General features: G+C 38.5%; 1 protein-coding gene across 3 annotated transcripts in view; it reads left to right on the forward strand.

Moving 5' to 3' along the window:
* Positions 1 to 19,943, forward strand: part of Actn (alpha actinin) — a 332,703-nt gene that overhangs the window by 300,088 nt on the left and 12,672 nt on the right. For all 3 annotated transcript variants that reach the window (XM_067155201.2, XM_067155202.2, XM_067155200.2), the window contains 2 exons: positions 2,914 to 3,017; positions 3,910 to 4,287. In XM_067155201.2, the coding sequence (XP_067011302.1) occupies positions 2,914 to 3,017; positions 3,910 to 4,287 (482 nt within the window). The remainder of the gene's footprint in view (positions 1 to 2,913; positions 3,018 to 3,909; positions 4,288 to 19,943) is intronic.

Raw genomic sequence — 19,943 nt, forward strand, 5'->3', positions numbered from 1 at the left:
TACTGCAATATGCCAGACCTTTTTATATGTTATATTGGTTTATTTTCAATTTCAATTCAGTTGGCACACTTATACATCAGATAATCATACTCTATCTCTGCCAAACTTGACTTTCTTTTCTATGAATCCTTCTTCAGCTCTTCATACTTTCGTCATTACTCTTTCCAGTATCATTGAAATTTAATGATATTAAAAAATAAATATAAAAAACACACATAGTATTTATGATGACAACCATACTATATAACTACATCATAACTGTATATAAAATCTTATATTAAATTAAATTTATTAGTTTGATTTATAACCATAACATGACTATTATAGCTTTTTTTTTAATAAGGGATCCAACTTCTGTACCATTACAAATTCCTCGCCTTGTTTTGGAAAAATAAATTTATAATAATTTTCACAAAGCAAATATGCAATGCTACTCTATACACACTTTTTTTTTTTTTACTAATATAACAAACAGCAGTTTTGTCATCTTTACCATTTAACAATTTGTATGCACATTTACTTACATTCTTATTTACATAATAAGGTCCTTGATATAATTTGAAGAATTTATGCATCTCTTCATTTTCTGCTGAAGAGAGATGAGGAATTCTTAATAGGACCTCCTCTCTTATTTTAAAACTCTTCCCATTTTGCTTCTGTTGTTTTTTCCTCTTTTCATTAGTGTTATAAAGATTATACCTAGCCATTTCAATGATCAAATCTTTAGGTACTTCCAAGATTACTGCCAACTCTCTTACAGGTTTTCTACCTAATTGTAATTCAATTGGTGTCGTACTTTGCCACTTTACACCAATGTTCTACCTCTTCTAAGTAACTAAACCAAGAGTTATGCCTGTCGCTAACTTAAGTATGTCCGAAACATACGGCTATGGGGAACAATGAAATGAATTATCCGTGCATCATTATTGAAAGAGATGACGAAATTTTTAAAATCGAGCCTTTTAATTTGTATTTTATTCATGATGTACTCCAAAACTGAATAAAGTACACATTAGTTTTTGGAAAGCATCGAGGACTCGAGGTACAATAGCAAAAGAAAGTGATGTACAGCGAGCTTCTCTCATCACTTGGCTGGCATGCGCGCCCAGCTTATCTGCTTCTCATTGCACCGTGCAGTGACAGCTTAGAACGGTGTTCATCTGTCTCTTCAACTGTTCTTGAGTTGTGAAGTGTTACTTCGGGGTACAATTCTCAAAATGACTCCACATATGTACATGGTAGAGGAAATATAATTATCTGAAAACAGTCTTGCAGGCGATTTGTAACACAATTTCCAGGTGTTTGCCCTCCAAATAGAGAGGCTTTTTACTCGATAAGAAGCAAAGTGTTAAAAAACGTACTTAATGAGGAAAATCTAAATGAAATCACAAGGAAACACGCCTACAAAATCCCTAGGACAACTTGGACAAGAAGCCTGGGTTTTGAAGAGCTCTGCATGGTGAGCTATGAAAATGTTAAAATTGAAACCATACAAGGTAACTGTAGTACACGAACTGCATGCATGTGATCACGATTAGTGGGCACGTTTCTGTAATTGGATGTTGCAAAATGTTCATGTTGAAATAATTGATCCATGCTTAATATTTTTCGCCAGCGAAGCATGGTTCCACTTGCACGGGTATCTTTTGATGCAGAATAAGATATTGGAGTTCAGAAAAACCCGCATCACATATACGAAATTCCTCTACATGATGAAGGGATCGGAGAATGGTGCGCAGTGAATTACAGGACTTTTCTTCAGGGTTCAATACCGTGTTATTAGTACGGACTTATGGTCATCATGGTCTCCAGCTTTAACCGTTTGTGACTTTTATGCATGGTGGGGGAGCTTAAAAAATAAAGTGTATGCAAGAAACCCTCACACGTTGGATAAACAAAAGAACATGTCCAGAGAAAAATAGCCTCAATTACAGAAGACGAATATATGCACGTGAATAAGAGTTTCCTAAGACAATGCCAGAAATGTGTGGATGCAGGAGGAGAAAATTTCGAACATCTCCTGTCATACGTTAAAGCTTATTTTCTTGCTTCTTAATTACTAATTTAGTTGTTATGTCGTGCTGTCCTTGTTGCTATGCCGCGGAGGCTGCCCAACCGAGGAGAGAAACTCTCCGCACAATTTAATGATAATACGTGCAATAATTCATCACTAGCAGAGGAACCTTATTTGTCGTCACCATCTTCCCAAACAGCATGGTTCCCAGTTCGATCAAATGAAGTGTTGTCCAGCTTTGGTCTGTGTGGTACCTTCAATACGGCAACACATAGGCGAAACACAGGAAGGTGGGTTTGTCTGCCCAACCTATAGTACAAGCAAGACATACAGCATTGCCAACCTTACTTCAAATAATGTGCGCACCCGAGTTTGTCTTCACTAAACTGTGGAAAAAATATATCGCAGAGTATTTGCCTAAATACTATAAACTTGGATTGAAAGACATTTAAGGAGTAACGACCGTGATTGAATAGGAGGAGGATGGAAAGGTGGCACAAACATTACAACCTGGCAACGTTCCTTCATCTGTGCTTTTCCAATATCATCATCTTCCATTGCACTTGATTATATTTTTGTTATATTCCTTCTCAAACCCCTACCCGTAGCTCGTGTTGGAGGTAAGATGGAGACACGATAGTGGGCCTTTTGATGAAAGAACATACACAAACAGTCATAATTTTAACCATCGTTGTCAGATCAGTCATAAGTGTTTCTCTCCTCAAGATGCAAAATGTAAAAATGTTGAAGGATTTTCCAAGCATGCATCAGACCACTCTTTTGACCTTCAGCGGTGCTCAGGTGTAATGACGGCTAAACTCCTGCTTAATAGAACACTGTTGTTTGGTTACAAAGACATACAACTGCCATGAAAATTCTTCCTTGACAGCAACCCTCAGATAACGAGATGGTGCGTAGACAATTTGCCGAGAAGGCCAACCAGGTAGGACCGTGGATCGAGCGGCAGATGGATGCTGTTACAGCTATTGGCATGGGTCTGCAGGTGAGTTGTGTGCTGTTATTTTTTAATTGAGAACAATATTAATTTAAAATCCCTGCCCACAGCTTTGATAGGCTTTAAAGCATTTTAGTCTGAGCTTTACGCTATTAAACAAGGAATGAGAGGAATTGTTCTTGAAAGGACATCAGATTCTATCAAATCACACTTAAGATAATATTGATGAAAATTGTTTAGAAATTTACAAAAATGTATTTTTAAATTTGGTTTATACCCTTTAATGAAGTGCTTTAATGAAGGCCACATCAGCAGCTACCTTGAATTGTACTTCTACCTTTAATATGGCTTATTCTATTATTTTAATTGTTGTTAAATGAGCGTTTAATCCATTACTGCAGTTTCTTTAGTTGGCCTTTTCATTTTGCGACGCACTCAGGCAAATAATCAATCTTTAAGTATTTCTGAAACGGGATTTGAACCACTGCAGTAATAATATCACTACTCTCATTGTTAACATAATCTTGGCCTTGCTTTTTGTGGTATTTTAATCTTTCGTGCTGAAATTAAGCTTCAACAATGTAGGTGAGCATGTGTGTGTCAGTTAGTACCAGGGTCTATGTTCAAAGTGTGAGGTCATGCTCTTAACCTTATGACATGTAATTTAGTGGGTAAATAACTGGAGTGCGATGGTGGCTAAAACTAACATTCCCAATTTACTTATACAGTACATCACCTCTGAACCCAAAGATCACAAAACTAGTTGTGATTAAGAAAACGATTCTTGTTCTATGCTTATTTTATTTATTCAATTCCATTGTATACCACTGTATAGGTGGACCTTCATTTTAATTTGGTATTAATGTGAATGTTTGTCAGTACAGATCATATCGTACGATAGTGTTATAGCCATTTGAAGTGGTTACTGTAATTGTTGCAGGGCTCTCTGGAAGACCAGCTGCAGCGACTTAAGGAGTACGAGCAGGGCGTGTATGCCTACAAACCCCACATCGAGGAGCTGGAGAAAATCCATCAGGCAGTGCAGGAAGGCATGATCTTCGAGAACAGATACACCCAGTACACGATGGAAACTCTACGTGTAGGCTGGGAACAGTTGCTCACTTCCATCAACAGGAATATCAACGAGGTGGAGAACCAGATCCTCACTCGTGACTCAAAGGGCATCACCCAGGAGCAGCTCAACGAGTTCCGCAGCAGCTTCAACCACTTCGACAAGAACCGCACCGGGCGTTTGGCACCAGAGGAGTTTAAGTCCTGCCTCGTCAGTTTGGGCTATAGCATTGGGAAGGACCGCCAGGTGAGTGCCGCAGATCCGTGCAAGGTATTCGTGAACTCGGGGATCGGCTGAGGTTGCAAATCACTCTAGAGAATCAGATATTGTTATAACGAGAGTAAGACAGGTGCTGCTTGGGATGGGGTAAATGTTGGACATACATAATGTTGAACTACCGTATTTACCTTCATCGCATATTTTCCCAGCTTTTTTTTTTTTTTTTTTTTTTTTTTTTTTTTTTTTTTTTTTTTTTTTTTTTTTTTTATATTGAAAACCAAATTTTATTTTTCCCTGCAGAATTTCCCCACCTCTGTTGAGCTCGACTAGGCCTGGTTTCATCAACGTTTGTTAACTTAGGGTTAGTATTTTAACTCATTCTTACGAGTCAAGCTATTTCAGCAGAGGGTTGACTAACACCGTATTAACCCTCGCCGGAAACAACTGCCGTGACTAAAAATCTAAGATTATGAACATACTTTTTACGTGGTTCTTTTGTTTATTTTTTGCACGCTATTTAGTTTTCTTCCTCATTTCCATTGTAGATATTCTTCTTCTGTGATCGTGATAGAACTGATTGCAGTTATCGAAAAATAGAAGTAGTTCGGGAAAGAAATAAGGCCACGAATTTTTCTGCTTTAGGAAAAACCTTACTAATTGAATTAGCCACCAAGTACTAAAGCATTATATAATGCAAGAAGACTGATGGTATAAAATTAAAAGTAAAAGAGCCCACAAGGAAAAAATAAGTGTGGAATTTAATAGCATTGCTCATGCTACAGGCCATCTTGCAACAATATCACGAACTTTGGAGGTTGGAATCGCTGGTTGTAATCAATTGACAGAAAAATAACCCTCCGTTATGTGAAACGACCCTGTGGTATGCACTATAGGAGAGAGAGGCCTGTATTCTAACCTCCAGCGAATTTCCTGCCGACAGTTTTTGACAGTCTATACCTCGTATAACTCGCCGTTAAGGTTTAACTCACGTTGATGAAACCGGCCCCTAGAGCTGCTGCCGGACTTGCGGGGCAAATATTGTCCTGAGTTCCTAGCTGTAGAGCGGACTGCCAAGAGAGATAGGACGTCAAAAATTACATTTGCAAGATAAAGCACGAAGTTTAACTCAAACTCGAAACTAAGGTCAGAGCAATTACGATATCCTCTGAGAGAAATAATAACAGTAAGTTATTTATTAGACCACCTAATCAATACAAAGTCTAGTCTTGAATGATTTACATAAATTTGTTTACTAATAGTGGTACATGTTTCGCCTTCCCTGAAGGCATCATCAGCCATAGTCTTAACCTTAAATTAAAAATAAGCGCCTAAATAACATGTAATAATGAAATTAATTTTAAAAATCTTGAGGAGATTTGAAGTAAAATAACATTAAAAATAACAATGATGGTTTAAAAAATACAGTGTGATGAGATATGTGTCTTAAGTTAACACTTTATAATTTTTAATTTTAATTTTTAATTTTATTGTTGTGTGACTTTTAAAATGTTATAAGATTGTCAATTAGTTTTATAGGAGTAATCTTGAACCAAAAGAATTGTTTTATGATCTTACACAATCTTAGATTAATGATAGTTTGGCTGATGATGCTCATGAAAAGGAGTGAAACATGTACCATGTAAAAATCATAATAAATACATAAGTTTGTAATATATTTTTATTGTATTGAAAAGGTGGCAATTGGCAAAACTAAAGGAATTGTATCACAAGTAGATCTTCAATACGGACAAGGAAAATGAAGTTTATAACCTGCAACGTCGTCTCCATGTCGGAGATTGCCTTAATATACCATTGTAGCTGCGATGATGAACATGGAATAGTAGTAGGCTTCCTCTTCCTGATGTAGTGGCATCTTGAATTATCTCGATCCGCTCGCAGTATTCCTCTTCTTTCTTCACAAGTAGTAGGAGCTGAAACTGACAAATAAGTTTTAAGATGTGCCCAGTACACACACACGATGAATTATATTGTTGAATTATACGTAACTTCGTCCGTAAAATCTGCTAAACTCGTAGATCTAGGATGGATAACGAGTCTGTTCTGCCGAGTGATCAAACCCAAGAGTGTCTGTGACGTGAATGTCAGCGTAGAATTCCCAAGACAGTCATCCAAGAAGACTCAAATCCAAGAGAGACTCAAATCAAAAAGAGGCAGTTCCTTCTGGAAACATCGATATATAATTCTCTTAAGATGAGGGTGTGTCGCTGTAATCGTCTGTGATTGGTCAGTGACTCGCACCTGATAGGCTGTTACATTTCATTAAAATACTGTCAGGTGTAGCACGGCCTTGCTCGCTATCGATCGGACGGCCTTGGTTTCTCCCAGTTGGTCACGTGGGGACAGCTGGCAGCCTGACACACAAAAAATCCATAGCTCACCCCCTCGCTTGGAAAATCCGGTTTCGTGCGAGCACTTCTCTCTGTAACACGGAGTTGGGAAAAATTTCCGCCCGAGCTAATGAAATGATAATCTTACACTCGTAGATATTACAAATATTTCTTATATGCCAAATTTGAAGGGGACAGTATTCTGATCTAAACTGTTAAGATCGTCAAGAGTAGCTTTTGCATCTGTGGACCATTAATCAAGAATTACGAAGGTATCGTCCACATATCTGGCCCAGAAATGAATATTACTGAAGGTTAAATTCTTGATTATAGCATTATTTTCTAATTGGTCTAAGTAAATCTCTGCCAAAATCCCGGAGGCTGGTGACCCCATTGCCAGACCATTCTGCTTATAAGTGGTATTATCAAAAGTAAAGTAATTATTATTAATTAGCAAGTTAAGAAGACTCATAAAATTTAAAACTTCCAGTTTACTTAGTTGACTAATGGCAAGAAGATTCTTCTTGATGATAGGAAGAAGCTCCTTGGTATTTATACCGGGAAACATGTTAACTATATCGAAAGAGTGCATAGTGTGAGAAGGACGAAGAACAAAAATATCCAATTTATTAGTTAATTCCGTGGTGTTCTTAATAGAGTTGTTCAAAGAAAACTTGTAATTTGTAGCAAGAAATGTTTGAATAAACTGCTAGCTTGTAAAGAGGATTGGGCCTGTAATTTATAATGGGTCAAATGGGGACACCGGCATTGTGAATCTTGGGAAGTGATCTTGCTGTCAGCAAACTCGGGTTCATGGTTATTAATATATAAGTAATAATAATAATAACGTAAACGTTTCCACCTTTTCAATACTACAATATATTCACAAAATTACAAAATTATACGGTACTAGTTTCGACCCATCTAGGGGTCATCATCAGCCGTATTGGAGCAAAGATCCTAGACCCCTAGATGGGTCGAAACTAGTACCGTATAATTTTGTAATTTTGTGAATATATTGTAGTATTGAAAAGGTGGAAACGTTTACGTTATTATTATTATTACTTATATATTATTCTCAGTTCAATACGGACCAAAAACATGAAATTCATAACCATTCATGGTTATTAACGTTTGTTTTTCTTGTTCCGTAAAAAGGAAGGAAGAATCCTTCAGGATTTGTTTTAACTGTCTTTGAATGAGTTGTGTAGGGTCCTTCTTTATAATTGAAAAAGAAAATTCTCAAAATTCCAGGAAGAGACCACGCTGGGGGTTTCAAATTTGTGGCTCAGCATAAGTACCCAGTCGGATATATTTATCCAAAATGATAACCTATACGTTTCATGGGTTTAAGTTTCCTAAAAGTTCTAAATTTTACACCCCCGCCCCCAATCAAGATCGTAGCACAATCTGCCAGACAAGCTAGAAAATTGAAATTTGGGATAATTATAGCTTTTACAGAGGTGCCAACCTTTGAAGTGGATTATCAGTAATCACTCTCAGCCCCCGAGAAGAATTTTGAGTCAAGTCCAAAGCATGCTCCTTCCTTGTCGATAATGACACCCCTTTTGCCCTTCTCTCTAGCAACCTATTCAAAAGTATATATCATATTACACAATAACATTTGCACACAACCTGTCAGTTCTGTGATAAAACTTTCCTTGTAACTTGTTTCTCAAGCAGCAGCTGCTTTTCAGTGTAGTTTTTCTTGAAGCATCCTTCGCACTGTTATGACATTTTCGTCTTATAAACCATAAGCGATTCCAGTGCAGATGTGTTTAATGTAGGCCTCACTTCTTTCCGTGTACACTTAACGCAGCAAATACATCATTGAATGATTTATAGTGGAGAAGGGTAGCGCCTGAGTTCCTTCATTCACAATGAATTATGCAACGCTTATGGGTAGCAAAGGAAGTTACGATCGAATAAGTATCGTTGCCAACTCACAAGCATTGAAACGAGGACAATTCAGGAGAAAAGCTCGAAAGGATTGAACCTTTTTCCTTGTTTTCTTTTTTACCATTCAAACTTATTTCTTCGTGATAATGTCAGCTTTTCCGTAATAATTTCCCCTTTGACCGTAATTCTGTAATCGTGAGGTGAAATCCGTAATTATTACGGACAATCCATAATAGTTGGCACCCCTGCTTTTAGCCTGTAACTGACAAGAGATATTCCAAGATGTTCAAATTTTTACCCCAAAAAATATTGAAATACGGAGAAATTTTAATAACTGTGCAGACCTTCGTTTCGAGGTATTTGGTTGTTAACCGGTAAGTCGTATCACAAAACGGATGGCACAATCTTTGTTCATCTACAACTTTGGTCCTATGACATTTTGTTGTATCTCTATCCCTTATACGTTAAATTGTATGAAAATTTTGTACTTCTTACACACAGTTCATAGTTTGATGCAATTTTGGTAAAGATAGAATGATAAAATTTGTCACTAACATTGACTCACCCAGTGGCCATATGTGACCCAAATTCAATGATTCTAGCTATCACATTAGCATCAGAAAGTTTACTCTCACATGAATTTTCACTTACCATGAAGGATTGGAGGAATTTGTTGAAAATAAACATGGAAATACCTATGTTTTTAGAACTAACTAGTTTTATTACACATTTCACTAGATTTTCCTTTACAGTGATCATTCACAGGGAGCTAGAAACACAATCACAACATCTTAAGCAATCACACAACCTGTTCATCAATGTGTCTACCCTTTGCTTTGATTACTGCTTTACAGATGCGTGGCATTCTAGGTGTTAATTTTTCCAAAGTCTCTGTATTTATACATCCCCAGGTTCCTAACAGACATTACCACAACCCATCCACACTGCCTGGCGCCTTTTCTTTCACTTTCCTCTCAAGTTCTTCCCACAAAAGTTCGATAGTTGACAGATCAGGTGATTGAGGAGGCCAGATCGTTATTTCCAATTTTCCTTCAGATTTTTCCTTTCCAGATACTGCTTGCAGAAATGAGAGGTGTGTTTAGGATCATTGTCCTGCTGTTGAACAAATCCCTCACCAATCAGTTTCATTCCAGATGTCACGGCATTGCACGAAAGGATACGGTGATATTGTTTCTTTTCCAGTATTCCCTCTACTTTCCCCAAATCACCAACCTGATTATTTCCAAAACATTCCCACATCATCACATTCCCTCCTCCATGCTTCACAGACCGGAATTATACAGGATTCCATAACCCTTTGCCGGGGCGGCGACAAACGTATTGGCGACAATTGGAACCGAATCTTTCGAATTTAGATTCATCCATCCAAAGCACACTTTTCCATTGTTCAGCAGTCCATTTTGGCCCATTGTAGCCTTTTCTGCTTGTGTACAGTTTTCAACAATGGTTTCCGTGCTACTATGCAGTAGTGTTGGCTACTGAATGTATGATTCGAAGCAGTGTATAGATTCATTCAAGTGTCCGAGTGAATCGATTCACAGGAACGGCGAGCTCACGGCACACGATTCAGCTTACTCCCAGCAGACAGTGCTGAGTGGCGCACTCGCTGGACGTTGACGGGGAGCCGAGCTTCCGCTCGAGCGAGACAGTGAATCATGGCACATCGAAATAATCGTGAACGAGCGCGGCTCAGTGAGACACATGATACACACGGCTCCTTATCGGCCTACTGGACACGCGGAGAGCCGAACTTCCGCTGAAGCGAGACAGTGAATCATGGCACTACGAAAGAATCGTGAACGAGCGCGGCTCAGTGAGACACAAGATACGCATGGCTCCTTATCGGCTCACTGGACACGCGGAGAGCCGAGCTTCCGCTGCAGCGAGACATACAGTGAGCCATGGCACATCGAAAGAATCATGAACGAGCGCGGCTCAGTGAGACACAAGATACACACAGCTCCTTATCGGCTCACTGCAGCGAGACGTACAGTGAGCCATGCTACACTGAAAGAATCGTATGCTATAAAGGACTCTCGAGCTCAGCTCATTTGAAAATAATACCCATTTGCATTCACTGTCCTCTTCTTACAGGGAGGTTTAAATAATAGATGGATTTATTTGCAGTGTTAAAAAGGTAGTCACAACATAATTCTGAAGTAGCTAGTAAGTAGGTAGGTTATTAGGTTATACTATTTATTAGTTTAATGAATCTTAGTATTATAACTTGGTTGACATTTGACAATTAAACTAGACTCTAGCCTGCCCTATGACTATTGAGTCATGCTCATGACCACTCAAAAGTACCTGTTTTATATTGGGAAGAACGGCTCAGTATTCTCTCAGTTCATATGTCACATCGTTGCACAAGACTTCAATCATATGTGGACAGATGCAATAACAGTATGTTGAATCAGAAAACCAGCGGGCTACTGTACATCTCGGGTAGCCTATACAAAATGACTATTAAAAAAAATCCTCAGCTGATAGAAAAATACTTTTAAAAAAATGACTGAGCGAGTTGTCGTGCGGTTAATATCGCGTGGCTATGCCCTTGCATTCGGGGGATGGTGGGTTCGAATCCCACCGTCGGCAGCTGTTAAGATGGTTTTTCCGTAGTTTCCCCGTTTTCACACCAGGAAATGCTGGGACTGTACCTTAATTCAGGTCATGGCTGCTACCTTCCTAATCCTAACCTTTCCCACCTTGCTTCGCCGGAAACCTTCGATGTATTAGAGTAACTAGCATTTTTTCTAAGAAAGGGGTTCATAGTATGAAGACCAGATGGCAGCTGCGAGCACTGAATGCTGTTGCTGCTGTCTTACCAGCACATACTACACAGATGCAGTAGGAGCGGTGACCAATGAGCCGTGAATCGGATCACTCTATCGATTCAGTAACTTGAACGGAATCAAATGAATCGAATGTCCCATCACTACTATGCAGCCAAACTATCCCGCCTCAAGCAGACGATTTTTCACTGTTGTCACAGACACGGGTTGTTCTCTTGTTTTATTTATCTCTGAGCAAATGTCTAGCGCTGTACGCCTTCTGTCACACTTGCTGAGGGTTAAAATACGGTTATCTTCAATTTTACAAGTCTTCCTTGGACTTCCACTGCATGGTCGATCCTCGTGACTACCTGTTTCTTCTCTGCGTTTCACTGTTCTGTGAATGCTGCACTCTGAAATTTTCAATTTTTCCGCAATTTTTTGGTTTGACCACCCAATTTACAAGCACAAGCCTTGGTTCTGTTTTCATGGGTTATATTAGCCTTCTTCCCCATATTTGATTGTTTAATGTGTGTTGTTACTGTAGTTATGCCCAGATAACAACAATGTAGAAAATAATCTGGTACAGAGATTAACATACAACTGCTCAGGATAACTTTTGTAGGCTAACTGTCGACTTCCAAGACAGCGAGGAAACAAGGACAAGTAATCCCGTGAGAGAGGCATGTTCATTACCTGGGAAAAGGCCAGGAGTTATCCAGGTAGAAGCAAGCAGTAAGAGCTGGGGACAATAAACCCGTGAACATCTTTGAAAAGATAAAGTAAAATCTTTCAATATGCACTGAAATAGCTTTATGAAAGTGCTGAAAGCATCCATACATAAGTAACAGAACTAAAGTACCACTTATCACACAGAAAACAATTATTTAAGAAAATTATTAATTTTCGTAGGAGAGTTTAAACTTTCCGACACTAGTGTATGTATTTGCAAGAGACAATTCTCATTTTAGATCCCGTATTGAAAATCAATTGAAAGGAGGATAATAAAACTTTGTTTTACACCGATTCATTACTTAACTAGCATACAAAATTAGGATTTCATCCTTATTTTGTTGCCAAATTATTAAAAACGTGGTACATGTTTCGCTCATTTTCTGAGCATCTTCAACCATATTGTCATCACAAGGTTAATTAGGAACATTGATCTTGAATTTGTATACATGATTTGTCATTAGCAAACTTAAATAATACAATTTTTAAGAAACCTGATTAAATATAATTATCTTGTATATTATCTTGTCTTACTAATAAAAAGTCCTTATCCATTTAACACTTGTATAGTTATATGGTTCATGTTTGTGGGTTACTGTAGTCACGTCCTAGTTTGTGAACCATGGGCAACGGCTGAGTGGCCTAGTAAGTGGTCCTGAGAGTCAGGATACCAGTTGCTATGGAATGGGAGTGGGCATCTCGGCCATATTCTGAGTCATGGCCCTCCTTGTGCTCCGGCAGCTAGGACTATACAATTCACCAGTGGTCCATAACCCATTAGAGGAGAGATCCTCACTTGGACTATGTGCAAGTAGGGTAGCATCCTGCTTCATGAATTTACCGAGCTCAGAACATTTTAAGCAAGCCTCGGACCTATGGGAGTAATGGGAGTCCCACTCCCTTATGACAGGCGAGGGACTCCTTGGAAACAACTTGGCGAACAAAATGGAATTTGATGGGGAGCTATCTATATTAATGGGGCTTATGGAAGAAAGAAAGTAGAACTGGCTGAGTCAGCAAAGAGGATGCATCTGGATGTGCTAGGAGTAAGTGATATTCGGGTAAGAGGAAATAATGAGGAAGAGAGAGGAGATTATAAAGTGTACTTGACGGGTGTTAGAAAAGGAAGGGCAGAGTCTGGTGTAGGGCTGTTTATCAGGAATACCATTGCACGCAACGTTTTCTGTTAGGCACGTAAATGAGCGAATGATGCGAGTAGATTTGTCAGTACCGGGCGAGTTGGCCGTGCGCGTAGATTCGCGCGGCTGTGAGCTTGCATCCGGGAGATAGTAGGTTCGAATCCCACTATCGGCAGCCCTGAAAATAGTTTTCCGCGGTTTCCCATTTTCACACCAGGCAAATGCTGGGGCTGTACCTTAAGGCCACGGCCGCTTCCTTCCAACTCCTAGGCCTTTCCTATCCCATCGTCGCCATAAGTCCTATCTGTGTCAGTGCGACGTAAAGCCCCTGGCAAAAAAAAAAAAAAAAAAAAAAAAAAAAAAATGATTTGTCAGTTGGAGGAATTAGGACAAGAACTGTGTCCGTGTATTCACCATGTGAGGGTGCAGATGAGGATGAAGTTGACAAGTTTTATGAAGCATTGAGGGACATCGTGGTCAGGGTCAACAGCAAGGATAGAATAGTGCTAATGGGTGATTTCAATGCGAGAGTTAGGAATAGAAATGAAGGATACGAAAGGGTGATTGGTAAATGTGGGGAAGATATGGAAGCTAATGGGAATGGGAAGAGTTCGCTGGACTTCTGTGCTAGTATGGGTTTAGCTGTTACAAATACAGTCTTCAAGCATAAGGCTATTCACCGCTACACATGGGAGGCTAGGGGTACCAGATCCATAATAGACTATATCTTAACAGACTTTGAATTCAGGAAATCTGTTAGGAATGTTGTACAAGTTTTTCACGGATTTTTCGACGATACAGACCACTATCTGATCTGTAGTGAACTAAGTATCTCTAGGCCTAGGGTAGAGAAAGTGAAATCTGTCTGCAAACGAATAAGGGTAGAAAATCTCCAGGATGAGGAAATTAGACAGAAGTACATGGATATGATTAGTGAGAAGTTTCGAACAGTAGACAGTAAGCAGGTTCAGAATATAGAAAGTGAATGGGTGGCATACAGGGATGCTGTAGTAAAAACGGCAAGGAAATGCCTAGGAACAACTTTGTGTAAAGATGGGAGAAGGCGAACATCTTGGTGGAATGATGAAGTGAGAGCTGCCTGTAAACGTAAAAAGAAGGCTTATCAGAAATGGCTCCAAACAAGGGCCGAGGCAGACAGGGATCTGTACGTAGATGAAAGAAACAGAGCTAAACAAATAGTTGTTGAATCCAAAAAGAAGTCATGGGAAGATTTTGGTAATAACCTGGAAAGGCTAGGTCAAGCAGCAGGGAAACCTTTCTGGACAGTAATAAAGAATCTTAAGAAGGGAGGGAAAAAGGAAATGAACAGTGTTTTGAGTAATTCAGGTGAACTCATAATAGATCCCAGGGAATCACTGGAGAGGTGGAGGGAATATTTTGAACATCTTCTCAATGTAAAAGGAAGTCATCCTGGTGGTGTTCACAACAGCCAAGCTCATGGGGAGGAGGAAAATGATGTTGTGAAATTATGCTTGAGGGAGTGGAAAGGATGGTAAATAAACTCCATTGTCATAAGGCAGCAGAAATAGATGAAATTAGACCTGAAAGGGTGACGTATAGTGGGAAGGCAGGGATGAAATGGCTTCATAGAGTAGTAAAATTAGCGTGGAGTGTTGGTAAGGTACCTTCAGATTGGACAATAGTAGTAATTGCACCTATCTATAAGCAAGGGAACAGGAAGGATTGCAACAACTATCGAGGTATCTCATTGATTAGTATACCAGGCAAAGTATTCACTGGCATCTTGGAAGGGAGGGTGCGATCAGCCGATGAGAGGAAGTTGGATGAAAACCAGTGTGGTTTCAGACCACAGAGAGGCTGTCAGGATCAGATTTTCAGTATGCGCCAGGTAATTGAAAAATGCTACGAGAGGAATAGGCAGTTGGGTTTGTTTCATAGATCTAGAGAAAGCATATGACAGGATACCGAGGGGAAAAGATGTTCGCCATACTGGGGGACTATGGAATTAAAGGTAGATTATTAAAATCAATCAAAGGCATTTATGTTGACGATTGGGCTTCAGTGAGAATTGATGGTAGAATGAGTTCTTGGTTCAGGGTACTTACAGGGGTTAGACAGGGCTGTAATCTTTCACCTTTGCTGTTCGTAGTTTACATGGATCATCTGCTGAAAGGTATAAAATGGCAGGGAGGGATTCAGTTAGGTGGAAATGTAGTATGCAGTTTGGCCTATGCTGACGACTTGGTCTTAATGGCAGACTGTGCCGAAAGCATGCAGTCTAATATCTTGGAACTTGAAAATAGGTGCAATGAGTATGGTATGAAAATTAGCCTCTTGAAGACTAAATTGATGTCAGTAGTAAGAAATTCAACAGAATTGAATGTCAGATTGGTGATACAAAGCTAGAACAGGTCGATAATTTCAAGTATTTAGGTTGTGTGTTCTCCCAGGATGGTAATATAGTAAGTGAGATTGAATCAAGGTGTAGTAAAGCTAATGCAGTGAGCTCGCTGTTGTGATCAGCAGTATTCTTGAAGAAGGAAGTCAGCTCTCAGACGAAACTATCTTTACATCGGTCTGTTTTCAGACCAACTTTGCTTTACGGGAACGAAAGCTGGATGGACTCAGGATATCTTATTCATAAGTTAGAAGTAACAGACATGAAAGTAGCAAGAATGGTTGCTGGTACAAACAGGTGGGAACAATGGCAGGAGGGTACTCGGAATGAGGAGATAAAGGCTAATTTAGGAATGAACTCGATGGATGAAGCTGTACGCATAAACCGGCTTCAGTGGTGGGGTCATGTGATGCGAATGGAGGAGGATAGGTTACCTAGGAGAATAATGGACTCTGTTATGGAGGGTAAGAGAAGTAGAGGGAGACCAAGGCGACGATGCTTAGACTCAGTTTATAACGATTTAAAGATAAAGAGGTATAGAACTAAATGAGGCCACAACACTAGTTACAAATCGAGGATTGTGGCGACGTTTAGTAAATTCTCAGAGGCTTGCAGACTGAACGCTGAAAGGCATAAGTCTATAATGATTATGTATGTAATGTATGTATGTATGTTGTATAGTTATACAGTGAATGAACCCTGTACAAGCGTTTTATATTTTTCTTACTAATAAACGTGGTAAAGGCATTGTATTACTATACAGCACGTATACACTCGTTCCAAGGCGTAGGAATCTCTTCCTGCAGTTCACTGGCGTTTTTCGCACGTTCACCGCCTTTACGATCGCCTCTGCTGGTTATCTACGAGCAAAACTTTCTGGAAAGTCTTACAGTAGCACGACATATCGAAAAGTCAGTGGCAACGCAATGTGAATCAGCTGGAAATTGGCTGATACTGATATCAATATTTCTTCAGCTTGCTTGCGTAATGAACGCCAAAAAATAAATGGAAAAGCTTAAGAAAAGATCAATAGCTCCTAACTGGGATACTACGGAAATCGTAGGCAATTGTATGGTAATTGAATCGGCGAGTTGAAAAGTGTACACATTCCAAAATCCTTACTTTTCAGGAGAAAGGAAAACCTGTTTTGTAGCTCAAAGAAAGGTTTGATCAAAAAAGTTTCTATTAGGCATTTATACATCATATTGAATTACAAAGTATGGAAATCATATTACGTGTGGTTTTCAACTTATACAATTTTTTTGTCACGGAATATGTCCCTTTTTAGGGTACTCAAATTTGATAAAGATCTTTGTAGAGGCAGAAATGTATAATGAACTCGCAATTTCAAAAGTCTATTAAGCAGTAACACATTATTACACAAAAATATGCCCAACCATAATTTCTTTTATAGTAATTCCGTTTCTTTAAAGTTTTTTACTTTACGAAGATGTCTAGCCTCCATAACCTCTGAACGGTGTATGTCTTCTATGTTTAAAATACCGTGAAGATCGACGTTATCGTCCATTCTTTCAATGTGTGTTCAATGTTATATGGATAAGTCGAATATTTCACCACGATTATATTACTGTAGACAATAAATACCACGAAAATAAACTGCTCACTCGTTTCTTTGTCCGCTATTCGCTACTATACAGCGCTTGTACAAGGGTCCTGGTCTGTATAAGCAATTCAATCAGTAACTATAACAGATGTATACACAGAAGGCTTATATGCGGTTTATTAGTAACGAATTTCACATAAACGGTGTATAAACCTTGTGTAAATGTTATACACTGTTTATTAGTAAGACGTTATATCGTTTGGCTGTGATGCAGGATATAACAATTATTAACACTGGAAATTAAAACTATTACAATATTCTCGTATGTGACGTCAATTAGTTTGTCTAAGTGTAACAATTTTTCACATTCTATTAAAACTATTAATTTTCTTAAAAGTTTGTTGTTTGAACTAAAAATGTTTTAATAAAATCTCGAGAGTGTAATACATTGTAGTTCATTTCTCAAACTTATATGAAGTGACGATGATTAATTCAAGATTTTAATAAAACCTTTCAAGTTCAAACAACAAACTTTTAAGAAAATTAATAGTTTTAATAGAATGTGACAAATTGTTACACTTAGACAAACTAATTGACGTCACATACGAGAATGTTGTAATAGTTTTAATTTCCAGTGTTAATAATTGTTATATCCTGTATCACAGCCAAACGACGTAATATCTAAGATAATTATATTTAATCAGGTTTCTTAAAAATTGTATGATTTAAGTTTGCTAATGACAAATCATGTATACAAATTCAAGTTCAGTGTTCCTAATTAACCTTGTGATGACAATATGGCTGAAGATGCTCAGAAAATGAGCAAACCCTGTACCATGTTTTTAATAATTTGGCAATAAAATAAGGATGAAACCTGTTGTTCAAAACTCCCCTACTCGATTGTGTCTGGCAGTAAGCAAGGATGCCCGCCATTATAAACAAATTTACCCATCTAAAATGTGACTGGCATTAGGCAAAGTGGCCTTGCTATTATAATTGAAACTCGCCAACTCGAGTGTAACTGGCATTAAGAAAGGAGGCCTGTCATTATAATGACAATAGCAAAACTCAGTTTTGACTGGCAGCAAGGAAGGTGCCTTCCATAATAATAAAAACTCCTAATCTGTAATGTGACTAGAAGTAGGAAAGGGGGTCTGCCATTATAACGAAAACTTCCCAAATAGATTGTGACCACGCAGAAGGCAAGTAAGCCTGCCTTTATCCATCACAACTCCACAACTCTCACTTCACTTTGGAAGCAACGTATGGGGACCTCACCATGCTGTTTCTCCGATAACGCTAAGAGACCTGCTGTTTAAAAAAATATCTTACTCGCTGCGTGTACAGTACTTCACTTAGATGTCCGTATACAATTGTAGAATACTGTAGCGAAGCACGGGTACATTTGCTAGATTTTAGAATAAGAAAATCTAGAGGCAAACCATTAATTCCAAAGAATTCAAAAATTACGTAGGTTATTGAAATAGCTAGCTGTCGTCTTCAGTATTACTGTAATCTGTTGATGCTAAGCCCAATGGCTTTCAAATTAAGATTGCAACTTTCAAGAAAATTATGACCATCTTTTGGCAGAAGTGAAAATTTTTGCTATAAATTTCACAGTATCATCATGTGCTAAAATTTTGTTTGGTAGTTCAAAAACATTTGTTCCATCATCATCTACGGAAGGGTAGTCACCGTTACAGATTTCTTGCAAAAAATCAACAAATTGAATATTTTAGTGGTTTTTCTGGCATATTTTAATGTAAGCAACATATTTTGCAGAAGGGTCAAAGAGGAGAATATTTATTTCAATTATAATTAAATAATTGTGTGAACTACAGCAATAATCCAGCCACTGCACAAAAAAGGGTGAGAGATTGGATCTCAGTAATTATTGGGGTCTCTGCTCAATGTTATCTAATATAATATTGTACCAGTAAAAGAGACAGACTCTCAGATTATATTGTAAAGTAAGCAGGAATATAGTTCTCAGGGCTAAAACTGGGTGACTAGTAGCTAGGGCTCGGTACAGGAGGTAGGGTCCTATCTACAAGAAAACTTTGACTCTGACTGAACATGAGTTTATTCATATAAGACATGAAATTGCACATCACCTCCTGGTAGATATAAGTTGTCTTCCACATAGTCCTAATATGGCTCGGATTCTCCAGTTCACCAAGCCGAGCAGGTTGGAACACGTTCCAGAAGATTCCAGGGACTCCGTACAGAAGCGGCTGGACTGTCTGGGTTGGTAGAAGGTAGAGATGCCTCGAACTTTCGAGGCCCAGGTTGAATCCCGATGATCCTCGTGATGTTCCAGATAATCATTTGCTACCTCAGTCCAATGTGACTGAGAGGGTTGATGTCTCCAAGGTCACTCGCAGTACTGATAAATCTGAGTTCATAAAAACCTTGGGTGATTAACCTATTAGCGAAGTCACTGGTTATTATTTGTCAAGACTTTCAAAATTTAACACTCATAAAATGATATGTGTCTGTATACGAGGATTATAAATAATTTCAGAGTTCACCACTAGCAAAAGTCTTCGTCTCTGAATAAATACTGGCAAAAAAAAAAAAAAAAAAACAGAAGTCCCTTCTCATGAAACTATGACCAAATTTAAAGTTCATCACTGGCGAAGGTACAAGTCTTTGAATAAACACGGCCGAAAAACATAAGTCCATCCACATGAAAATCTGAATAGATTTACAGTCTATCACTGGCAACATTTATAAAGTTTTGAATCAACACTGGCGAATGTACAAGTCTTCGAATGAACACAGACGAAAAACACAAGTCCATCCACATGAATAAATTTACAGTCTATC

The sequence above is a fragment of the Anabrus simplex genome, chromosome 11 (genome assembly GCF_040414725.1).
Source record: "Anabrus simplex isolate iqAnaSimp1 chromosome 11, ASM4041472v1, whole genome shotgun sequence".
NCBI classification, from domain to species: Eukaryota; Metazoa; Arthropoda; class Insecta; order Orthoptera; family Tettigoniidae; genus Anabrus; species Anabrus simplex.